At 43.2% G+C, this 11,654-nt stretch overlaps 2 protein-coding genes across 3 annotated transcripts; one reads left to right on the top strand and one right to left on the bottom strand.

Annotated features, from left to right (window-relative positions):
* The first annotated feature begins 555 nt into the window (after positions 1-555).
* On the top strand, positions 556-5,156 carry LOC112874164 (probable protein phosphatase 2C 12). The gene is made up of 9 exons (XM_025937354.1): positions 556-1,336; positions 2,156-2,327; positions 2,509-2,662; positions 2,742-2,805; positions 2,967-3,074; positions 3,387-3,512; positions 3,601-3,833; positions 4,026-4,228; positions 4,318-5,156. The coding sequence occupies exons 1-9, from the start codon at positions 1,094-1,096 to the stop codon at positions 4,350-4,352; spliced, it is 1,338 nt and encodes a 445-aa protein (XP_025793139.1). The 5' UTR covers positions 556-1,093; the 3' UTR covers positions 4,353-5,156.
* Positions 5,157-5,465: 309 nt separating this feature from the next.
* LOC112874161 (protein WEAK CHLOROPLAST MOVEMENT UNDER BLUE LIGHT 1-like) lies at positions 5,466-9,771 on the bottom strand. Of its 2 annotated transcripts, none has more exons than XM_025937347.1 (4): positions 9,433-9,771; positions 9,054-9,301; positions 7,590-8,255; positions 5,466-7,443 (listed from the first exon to the last, which is right to left on the bottom strand). In XM_025937347.1, exons 3-4 carry the CDS (start codon positions 8,118-8,120, stop codon positions 5,620-5,622), a joined length of 2,355 nt encoding a protein of 784 aa, XP_025793132.1. In that variant the 5' UTR covers positions 8,121-8,255; positions 9,054-9,301; positions 9,433-9,771; the 3' UTR covers positions 5,466-5,619. The 2 variants fall into 2 exon arrangements, with proteins under 2 accessions (XP_025793132.1, XP_025793131.1); XM_025937346.1 differs by having other exon boundaries at positions 9,054-9,146.
* Positions 9,772-11,654: the final 1,883 nt, after the last annotated feature.

Below are 11,654 nucleotides of genomic sequence, written 5' to 3'. Positions count from 1 at the left end.
TGTCCCGAGCTCAGAATCAATTCTCATCGAATAAGCAACACATATAAATATGGCCGATCCGTATTTGCAAGTTTCCTTTAAGTATGGCTCCATTGAATTCATCGGATAGAAACTTCAGAAGATTGCTTTACTAGTCCTAGTCCTACAAATTCCTTTGGTGCCAAAGATCTAGTTGAACCGAGATTACACAAACCATACTTTTTTCCATTTCAGTAGAAAACATTAAAACAGTTAAGAAAAATCCTTACATATTTCATTGACATGTTCCCACGCAAAAATAGAAATAATAACACAATAATTTGATGAGATGTACAATGATCCCGACATCTATCTATACACCAATTTATATATTTTCCCTAACAAGATGCACCTATCTGTATTCTGAATTTTTTTTAAAGCAAACAGAGATTAGGTAGCGGATAATCCCTGTCCCGCGTAATCAAGAGACGGGTTGACAGCTCGACGCCCTTCCTTCCTGGCGCGCACGTTGAGGCGCTTCTGCCCTCCCATAACGGCTTTTAACTAATTCCTCCCCTCCCCCCCCCCCCCCCCACCCCGATCCAGCTAGCCTGCCTGTACCTCCCTCCCTCCCCTCTCGAATCCGCCCGCCCCAAAGCTCCCGATCTCCACCTTGCCCTCCAGCTCCAGCTTGATCGCGTTCGCGGCCCCCCACTCCGCCCTCCAGAATAAGTAGCCGGCGGTTTCCTTGCCACAGGTTTTGCGGTTGCGGGGGAGAGCAGAATCCATCCGGTCCGGTTTGGCCAATGCTCCTGCGGTTTCTTGGAGACGCCGCTGAGATTGGGATCCATGCCGCGTTAGGCGAGCGGCAGTAGGGGCATCGAGATTCGCCGTCCTTGTCCGGGGGATTTCTCGGTTTCTCGGTCGGGGAATTCTGTTGCGGCGGGGGGGAAAAAAGAATTCTTTCGTCGGATTGGCCGAAGCTCTTGGTTGATCCGTTACAAAGGCGCCCGCTGTATGCTCTAGAGCCTTTTTCCACGCGTTTTCTTGCCTCGCCCCAGATCCGTCTCCCCGCCCGCTTCTTTGGGGGAATTGGCGGATCGGGGGAGGAGGGGCTTTGGCGGCGCGACTCCTGATGGAGGTGCACGCCGACGTAGATGGGTCCGGCGTGCCCCTGGCCGTGCTCCTCAAGCGGGAGCTGTGCAACCAGAAGGTGGAGAAGCCGGACATCCTCTTCGGGGAGGCCAACAAGAGCAAGAAAGGGGAGGACTTCACGCTGCTCATGGCCAAGTGCCACCGCCGCCCGGGCGAGGGCGCCGCCGGCGGCGGCGGCGGCGGCCAGAATGCGGGCGACGACGACACCATCTCCGTGTTTGCGGTAATGGTTCACTGATTCTGTTCTTGTTTTTTCCTGAGTTAACAATTGCATTAGTTTCGCATTTCAGTGCCATGTGCAGTTTGTCGAATAATTGCTGCAGTGATTGGTCATGTGGATTTGGTCCAAAAGTCCTGTAGGAATCTCGGTTGTCATAGCACTTAACTAGGGCTAGCACTGATGCGTCTGAAGCATGGATTTTGTGGTGGCCTCATCATTCACAGCTAGAATGTGTTTAATGTAAAAGCATCATTTCTTGACCTTGTCTAATTTTCTTTTCTTTTGATCCATGCAATTTTCTTCGTTAAGCTTTGGTGGTGTTTTCCATCATGAAGCATGAAGCTTAGTGCTTACTAAGTTGTCTTGGTTTGATATTTGTCTCTTGCATAGAGTAGCATGATTGAAAGGCCTGATATTGCGGTGAGTTGGCACCAAGGCACATGGGGACATATGTCAGCTAATATATTACTGCCCCTAGCTGTCTTGATTCTATCATTTCGGTGGTCAGAAGACCACTGGTTTGGGAATATTCAAACAAGGTCTTATTGTTTTGGGATCTTTCAGGCTTCTAGCAGTTGGCAATATGAGTTGGTCCTAGAAATTTTCATCTATCAGTCGAAGATGCGCTTTTGACACGAAACAAGCAGTGTATAGCAAAACTCAAGCCAATAATGGAATACTCCTGTGATAGTTCAGTTCTAAACTATGAATCAAGACTAGTTTATCTCCAATTTTAAATTTTCCATTAAAACTTTTTTCCTTATAGCAACTAAAGTAGTTGCCAATCTCACTCGAACTATTCATTCTGGTTTCTTGCCTCAGATTTTTGATGGACACAATGGATCTGCAGCTGCCATATACACCCGGGAGAATCTAATAAACAATGTGCTGGCTGCTATTCCTCCAAATCTCACAAGTGAGGAGTGGACAGCTGCATTGCCAAGGGCACTTGTTGCTGGTTTTGTAAAAACAGATAAAGACTTCCAGACAAAAGGTATTAGAAATGGGATGTCGGCTATGCCTATCTTTATCCATCAAAAGCAAAGTATTTCTCAGTGTCAGTATAATGTTTACAAAAGCGTACTACATTGCTGTTTATGAGTATAGCATGGTTTTGGCTGCTTCTGTCATGGGATCCTCAGTCCAGTATAAACTGACTGTTACAATGTTTTCAGCTGCACGTTCAGGGACCACTGTGACTTTTGTTATTATAGACGGATGGGTTGTCACTGTAGCATCAGTTGGTGATTCACGCTGTATTCTAGAGTCTGCTGAAGGCACGGTATATTTTTTATCAGCAGATCACCGGCTGGATGCTAATGAAGAGGAGTATGTCGATACATCCAACCTTAGTTCTATGACTACAATATCCTCAGACTTACGATTGACCTAAGCTCCATAACTGCAGGGTGGAGCGTGTAACAGCAAGTGGTGGTGAAGTTGGGAGAATAAACATTGCGGGGGGTGCTGGGGTATGTTGCTTTTCTTTATGTATGTTTGCCAGCTACCAAGTTGATCATTCAGATCCCCCAGCCTGACTAACAATACTGTATTCATGTGAGCGAACAGATGCTAATTTTAAGGACATTTTGAATTGACTTTTCTGTTTTCTCTCTCTGCAATCATTATTCAGATCGGTCCACTCAGATGCTGGCCGGGTGGATTGTGCCTATCAAGGTCAATTGGTGATACTGACGTTGGGGAATTTATAGTCCCTGTCCCACATGTGAAGCAAGTAAAGGTGCATAATCCATACAAACTTTTATATCAGTCAGAGTGCAGTGGTGGAAAAGATTATTTCATTTTATTAGATAGTAGCTCACACCAATCATAAAGTGCAATGGGGAATTTATAGTCCCTGTCCCACATGTGAAGCAAGTAAAGGTGCATAATCCATACAAACTTTTATATCAGTCAGAGTGCAGTAGTGGAAAAGATTATTTCATTTTATTAGATAGTAGCTGACACCGATCATAAAGTGCAATGGTATCTCATCTTAAGGTAGCTAGTCTAAACAAATAGATCTGAGGTTCAATGCCTAACATTATTGCAGTTGTCCAATGCCGGAGGGCGGCTTGTCATTGCTAGTGATGGTGTCTGGGATGCACTGCACTTTCAAGAAGCTCTGAACTACACAAGGGGTGTGCCAGCTGAAGCTGCTGCTAATCGAATTGTTAAGGTATTGATATCTATTTTCATCCTCGGTGTATCTTGTGCAGTTGTGCCGATGAGACATACTTTATGATTTATCTGTATGTCTTGTTTAGGAAGCTGTGACTTCAAAGGGACTACGAGATGATACTACTTGCATAGTAGTTGACATACTACCTCCAGAAAAGTTAAGCCCTCCATTAAAGAGGCATGGAAAAGGAGGCATTAAAGCTTTGTTCCGTCGGAGGCCCTCTGACGAAATGTCTGAAGATCAGATGGATAGAGGGTGTTTAGAACCTGATGTTGTGGAGGAAATATATGAGGAGGGCTCTGCAATGCTTGCTCAAAGGTCAGCGTTTCTTTGTTTTTGTGCATTGGATACATTGTTTACTTCTAGTAATAAAGGATATGTAGTGGGAGCAAAACATCTGCATCACAGTTTTGGGCAATAGATGATGCATTAATCATCATCAAAATATCTGAACAGGGACTATACAAATGCATGTGAAATTTGGCCTAAACCCTTTTATCTGGTCCACAGGTTGAATATAAATTATCCAGCAGGAAATATGTTCAAACTTCATGATTGTGCTGTCTGCCAATTGGAGATGAAACCTGGTGAGGGCATCTCTGTTCATGGTATCATGCCAAAGCATTCAAGAGTCGACCCCTGGGGCGGTCCCTTTCTCTGTTCCTCTTGTCAAGTGAAAAAGGAAGCCATGGAAGGGAAACTACATTCGAGAAGTACGGATGTCTTTACTCAGAGCCTATAACTTTTTTTTACACAGGACAATAAACGTACTGAACCCTAATTTACTCTCCTTTTCCGCCAGATTCTCAATCTGCTGTCCAGCCTGTGCCTAAGTAGTCCTTCCTGATGGTTTATATACATTGGTTCATACACACTAACTACCACTAACAACAGCTCTAGCAAATAAAGTAGACTCTTCAGTTTCATCTTATTCATCAATCAAGATAGACTCAAGAACTTTCACTACTATAATCCTATGAAAATGGCAGCCCATACAGATGATAAAGAAATTATGGTGTCATTTATGTGAAGCACCAAATTGTTCTGTAGAAAGTTCAAGTCTGAGCTTATCAGTCTATATTTGGAGAGACCACAACTGACCTCTAGGTTGCAATGAACCGGTGGCCTTAAGGTGTGCCGCTTTCTGCCATTGATATCAAGTCTGCGCGACTTGTCCATTTGTGAATACCAGTCATCGAACCCCATTTAGTCCCCATGTAGTTTTTTTTTAACAGGTCACGCTGATTGATGAGTGACCATAGAAAGCAAAGCTTTTCCAGACTCACAGACACATGTGAGGCTTTCTCAATTATTCATCATCTCACAATGTGGATTTTCTTTTCCTTTTTAATTCTTTGCCATGTGTATAGTCATGAGGCCCATTGCGCTGACTAGCATTTTTTTTTTGTATTTGCACCATAGTTCTGCAGTTGTACCATTGTACTACAGTTTTCTAACAAATACTTGTTTCTCTTTCTCTGGAAGTTTTGCTTCCCATTGTACTTGAAATGTTGTTTCTGAATTTGAATAGAGTATAATTTAAGGTTTCTGATTGTAATTTGGCACCTGTATCTTGACCTGGCAAAGAGAAACAAGGAAACTTTCCCAGATTCCTTGTCTATAAGGTGAATGTGCCAGCCATCTCAAGCTCTCAGCAGTTATAAGTCACTTACTGTCAAAAAAAATTTCACAATCTGCTGAATCTTGACTCTGTTCTGCCAAATGCTATCAAGAGCCAGGCCTAAGACGGCGTAGAATGGCCCAACTTGTTTATAAATATTAACTGAAGACAGCTGACCTGTCTGTTATTCTTGTGTTATCATTAATTCAGATTTCAATATATTTATTGTTGACAGTCACAAAATATTTCATAAGCAACTTGATAAATGGACACAAATTGAGGTTTTCGATGTAAAGCAGAAAAATAATATGATTTGGTCGGGAAGGGCATAAACCAAAGCAAGATTTGAGTAACATACTCTCCAAAAACATCATACAAAGACATACAATATTTAAGTGTCAAACAATTTACAGGTTATAGACAATAAACTTAACTTTACACCATGTACATTTCACAAAGGTTTAACTTTTTTCCGCAATCAATTTATGTTTGTGTCTGTGTCTTTCTAGACAAAAGTGTGGACATCTGAGGGAGGAATGACTTCTTTTTCCGTAACTTCTCATCCGAAACAAATTGATCCACACTACCAGTTGACTTGTGCAACTTTGGATCTGTGAGAAATTCATCTTCCTCCTGGTAATAGCCCTTGTGCTCGACAAACATCCTCGATGGAGTGCTCACAGGACTATCTGCATGTTTTGTAGCTTCATGGGCTTTCCGACGTTGCACATGTTCAGCTCTCCATCTTCTCAGCTCCTGCTCAGCGCCAAGTTTCCCTTCATTTGCCTTCTCAGCCCTCTCCAACGCGATTTGAAGATCACTCTTCTTTTCATCAATCACCTTCAATGCTTCACCTAGCTTCTCTAGGCTCCTTGATTCAGACTCTTTTGCCAACTCTATCTGTGCCAAAGCTGCTGCTACCCTCTCATTTGCAACCTCTTCAGCTTCATGAACCCTCTTGCTCAGAGCATGATATTCATTTATAGGAAGTGTTACTCCTCTAGGAGAATCACCAAAACTTCCTGTCTCCTCACTCTCCTGCATTGCTTGAGCTGCCACTACAGCTAGCCTCTCAGATGCTTTCGACGCCTCTATTTCTTTCAAAACTGCACGTAACCTGATATCTGCAGTTGTCGCAGCAGCCTTGGTTTGTTCAGCTTCTTCCTTGGCCTTCCTTAGTTCTTCTTGTGCCAAATGCGCTACCATCTTGGCATCATCTGCGTCCTGGGCTGCTTGCTGCAACATCCTCGGAAGCTCTGCCATTTTTTCCCGGGTTTCTGCTTCTTTCTTGCGTACCATTTCTATCTGTTGTTTCGTTCTCTCGAGCTCAGCTTCTAGAGAAGAAACTGTGATGGATGCCATACCCTCACTCTGCTGCAATGTAGCAAGTGAAGCTTTCTCCCTATCAAGCTCTGATCTGAGTGATTCTGCAATAACTCTTATTAAGTTGGCTTCATTTTTTGCATTTTCTAACTTCTTTCTGTATTCATCAAGCTCCTTTCTTTTTGAAACCAGAGCTTGCTTGATTGACCTACTGATTTCTTTTGCTTCGTCAGAACCTTGCTCCTGGACCACTCCTGCTACTTCGTTCAATTTATGACCCATGTAGGCAGCTAGCTCACTTTTGAGGCTAAGCAGTTTGCGCTTATTTTCATCAACTTCGGCCTCCAAATTAGTTTTGGACATAATTTGTTTATTGAGCTGGTCCAGCTCCTCTTGTGCCTGCTGCAGCTCTTTCTCCCAAGCCAGGCAATCCTGCTCTTTCGCCAAAGCTGCTCCAAGTCTATGCTCTTCAGCTTCGTGGTGCGAACCATGGGCTAACTCAAGAAACTCTTTGGATGCAATAAGTTCTAAAGTGAGCTCCTCGACTTGCTTCTCAGCATCCTTCGCAGCAGAAACAACTTCCTTAGCCCTTTTTATTGCTACATCCCTTTCAGTTGCTAAGTCAGCATATTGTTCATGCATTGATATCAACTCCTCTTTCAGCAATTTCAGTTCCTCAACAGCCTTTTCATGTCTTCCTTTGGCAACTGTCAACTGTGTTTGGGCTATTACACTAGCTTCATCTTCAATCCCCTGTTCCATCTCTTGTGCCCTAAGCAGGGCGAGTTCAGAATCTTGCTTTGCTTGGTCCACTTCAAGCTGTGCCCTCTCCAGCTTATGCTTCAGCTCCTCGACAAGCCTGTTAGTTCTGTCTAGCTCCTCCATCACGTTTGATTTGGCCACCTCAGCAGTTTCCCAGTCTTCTTTGAATTGTGGAATCTCCTGCTGAACCTTTTCAAGTTCAAGTTGCATGACCCTGCGTCTCTGCATAAAAAAAATAAATTTACTTTGTGATGGAAGTCGTTCCTCAAAAATAAAGAACTGTATCTGTACATGGATGGAAATGAATAGAACAAGATAATCATTTGTCCGACTAGGATCCATATTCAGTGTGAAATAAGAGACATTACCTCTAACGATTGAGCCCTGTAGGCTTTCCAATCAACAATTCCTCCAAATTTGGTGACAGCTTCTTTAACAGACTCAAACGGTGCAGTAGTGTCAACAAGACTTCTGTATGAGCCTTCAGATCCCTTTTCTGATTTTACTATATTGTCTTGGGCGACGGCATTGTTCTTGTGATAATTCGTATTGTCTTCTTTAGATTTAACTTCAGCTGTTGGCGTTGTATTTGCTCTGGTAAAACCATTTTCAGATATGTTTTTCACTTCAGTCTTATTTGTTAAAGAAGCATGATCTCCCTCCTCCTTTGACGAATCATCAGATGCCCGAGCTGGTCCTATGTGGGATAGCATTTCGAATGACGAACTCACAGTGTGGCCTACAGGGGACCCCAATTCTTCTTGGCGCTCTGTCAAAGTGTGAGGTAACTTTTCTTGGATTTCCAAGGACATATCTGGACTCTTAACAGAAACTGGTCCTGGATTTTCAGCATCCTGTATTCTTGTTTCGCTGTGACCATTACTACCAAGAACTTCCATCGAAGCAGGAAAGATGGCAGTAAAAAATTCTTTCTTTTATTGACGAAGATGAATATAAAGAAGACTATTTGGCTAGTTTATTCAACAGAATTTGCCAACTCCATTCTCAAGCTTAGTGTTCACAGAGCTTTTGTCCTAAACAAAACAGAAAAAAAGGGGGGGAATCAGCTTATTGAATGTGAGCTGATACTACAGGTAAATTAAGCAGAATATGTTCTTATCCTGCACCTCGTTTGCCATGTGAGATAGCTTTATGAATATTATCATTATAATTATGAATTATCCCATTTTTCCTTGAAACAAACAGTAGAGTGCCGCATTTTCTTTTTCTTTTTTTTTTGTTATGAATCATCCCATTTCATGTGTATATATCATGCAAAGATGCAGTAAAGATGATAACAGGCAACAAAGGAGAAGTATGATCTGGTGCTATATGCACTAATTATTGCCACCAATTGACATGAACTCACCAGCTCTGCAATTATTCAGCCTCTGTTACACACTTGCACCTAACCATTTTTTCCTGACGGTCAAATATTCTTTCCAACAGATAGCAAGCAACAATTGTCTACAAAACTTTTGCTTTCTAAATCTAAAGCAAAGTAAAATCATCATGATCAAACAAGATGATGATTGCAGTTGGGCCTGCTAGCTCAAGTTTGTGTTATGCCATCATCTCAAAACCATGGAATCACTGGACTCCATGAATTTTCTAGGTTCTCTCCCTCAAAAACTGTCAAAATTCTGGGCATCAAACGCTTGGAATTATTATGTGCTTGTCCGCGGGTAGCACATGGGAAAGACTTAATTGCTGAACCATTCATCGAAGCTATATTAGCATGACAGATGAACTCGGCAAGAACTGTTGTTGACCACAGCTAAGTGTAGCACTGGATGTTTAGCAGAGAAGCAGTGAGCTTGCGAATTCCTCACCTCTAAATCCAGGACGTGTAGTACTAGGAGCAGAGGAGCTCAAGTTTCCTTCAGCGAATACCATGTATCGAGGATACATTCACCACACCATGCCTACCAAACCAACGTTTGCATCAGACGACATTAGACAGGAAGAGCCACCACTTCGCTGCTACCAACTCCAAACCAAGAGAGGTCAAACCCGCAACCAAATAATCCCCCCGCAAGAACTGAGGAACAGCAAAACCCTCCGAACCCTGGCACCTCGCCTGCATGATCGAGAAACATAAACGGTCGCAAGCCAAAGAACCCCGTCAAACACGCCAAAGCCCAGCTACAGGAGCTCCACCAGATCAAAATTAAGCTCAGAAATCGCAGCGAAAAGGGACGAGCTTTTTACCCGGTGGCTGGCCGGCGGGACGGGATGCCTTGCGGGCGAAGCGACCGGAGGAGAGCCTTCCTTTTCCTCCGCCAGTTGGGGTCCTCGTCTCCGTTCCGCTCCGCTCCTGGCCCCGGCCGGCGACTCTTTCCCCGGGTCTCCTCGCCTCTCTGCGTCCGCCCCTCCTTTTCCTCTGTGGCTTGCTGTGCTGTGTGCGCGGTGTTCTTTGCGGGGAGGGAGTAGGAGCGGGTGCGTGTCAAAGCTTTGTACTTTTGCGCTCGCGTCACCGCGCACTCGTCGTCGCCTCGCCGGGGGACCTCCGCCCAGCTCAGCCTCAGCGCGGCTCGGGATTAGCGATAAGCAGGGGGGCGGGGGATTAGGCTACGTGGCGCCCTTTTTTCTGAAAAAACCCTCGTGCTTTTGTTGTTTTGGGAGTGGAGACTACTCTGTGTTCGAAACTTGGAAGGATTGGGCAACTAAATATACCCTTGGAGAATCCTTTTTTTGCTGAAATGCTCCTAACGGGATCGGAGCATGCGGGAGTTTCTAGAAACGGGCGGCGTTGGCTTTGCGAAAGGAGAAGGCTGACGGGTTCGGGATTAGTAGGTGAGTGTGACGCCTCGCCGACGGAGTCGTCGGGCTCGTTTGGAAGCCGCATCGCTCCGTGTACTCCAGCACGTCCACGTCGGTTCTCCGGCGCACCACTCATGGGCGCCTTCATACTCCGAATTAGCTTTTTCTTCGTGTAGAGGCGCATAATCCTAGACAGAGAAAACTCAAATTCGTTTCGAATGTAGTCTGATAATTCTTTTATTAAGAAGAAATAGTTGCTTGATTATTGTAGCGCCATGAAGAGAATTCAGGGTCGCAGCCTAAGACCTAGGGTGGTGGTGATATGATTGCTCCTTTGTATTACGATTTAATTAGCGACATGGGAAGGTGTATGATTATGAAGTGTTAATGAGCGATAAAGTTCTTAACCTCCCAACATGCCAAGTAATCCAACTCAAAATGCATCGCTTTAACAATGGAAACCATATCTAGCATTGCGCCCTCTCTAATGATGCTTATAGCTTTTCTAAACCTTATTTCTTTAAAAAAACAAGTTGTTCAGGCTTGTGTTGTTTTTCTTATATTAATTTTTAACACTAACAATTTGTAGATTGCTATAACTTTAGTATTCATCCTGTGATTCTTTTTAATATTTTGCAGCTAATGGGTAGTAATTGAGGTCTCCTTTATGATTTTTTCTAGATTTAAATCTTTACAACACCCTCTCTGTCCACTAGTTCTTCGTCAGTGGATCGCATAACTACAACTCTTTCTTGCCTCCATTGTCCTAAGTTTTGGTCAAGTTAATTGGACCAAGAAGACCAGATGCCTATCCAAATAGAAACCGTTCATTTTGTCATGGTGCCAGGTGGTGACCCGTAGTAAAACTATGTACCAAGCAACCATGGTACCATTGTCCTTTACCGACCTCATTAAAAAGTTGACTCCGTGAACCTGTTTTTCTCTGCACCCCCTTGGTTGTTTTCAATATTGCCTCTGCCAAAAAATTTCAAATTACACTGTACAGTTTATAATTTCCACTTTCGTTTTCATTGTTTTCAGATGACTTTGCGGATAGATTCTAATAAAGGAAGTTGGAGAGCCCTACAGTTCTAAGCGAAAATTGGGGAGTATAAATATAAGGACGGATAATAGCAATGAAATTTTTTTTTTGCTAGTTTGAGATTTATGGCCCTGTTGGTAGCTTATTGCTGGTTTTGAAGGTTCGATTTTGAGAAATCTAAAAGTCAGATGACTCCGAGAAATTCTAGATTCTCGAAGTCATCTGACTTTTAGATTTCCTAAAATCGAGCCTTCAAAATCGGCCAAAAGCTGAAACAAATAGGACCTATATCACCTTAATAAAAGTTATACATCTGTTTTGGACTTGGTTGGACACATACTACTCTATCTGTTTACGCTTAACCTGTGCATTGACTTGGTTCTCCAACACAAAATAAATAGGAAGCATCCTTTTTTTTGACATGGGTCTTCCTTTGTCTATTTTTTTGAGTCCAAACCTATACTTAGCTCTCGAACACAAAATACAAGAAAAATGATATTTTGGTTCCAGCTAATTCAGCATAAATGGACATTTATATGCTGTTAGGCAGACATGTGTTTGGCAATAGGAAATTCCACATCCTTCCTTCACTACATCAAATTCACATTTAGGTCCGATTGCACTTAGA

This window comes from Panicum hallii, chromosome 9, assembly GCF_002211085.1.
Source record: "Panicum hallii strain FIL2 chromosome 9, PHallii_v3.1, whole genome shotgun sequence".
NCBI classification, from domain to species: domain Eukaryota; kingdom Viridiplantae; phylum Streptophyta; class Magnoliopsida; order Poales; family Poaceae; genus Panicum; species Panicum hallii.
This window is presented reverse-complemented; position numbering and strand designations above follow the sequence as displayed.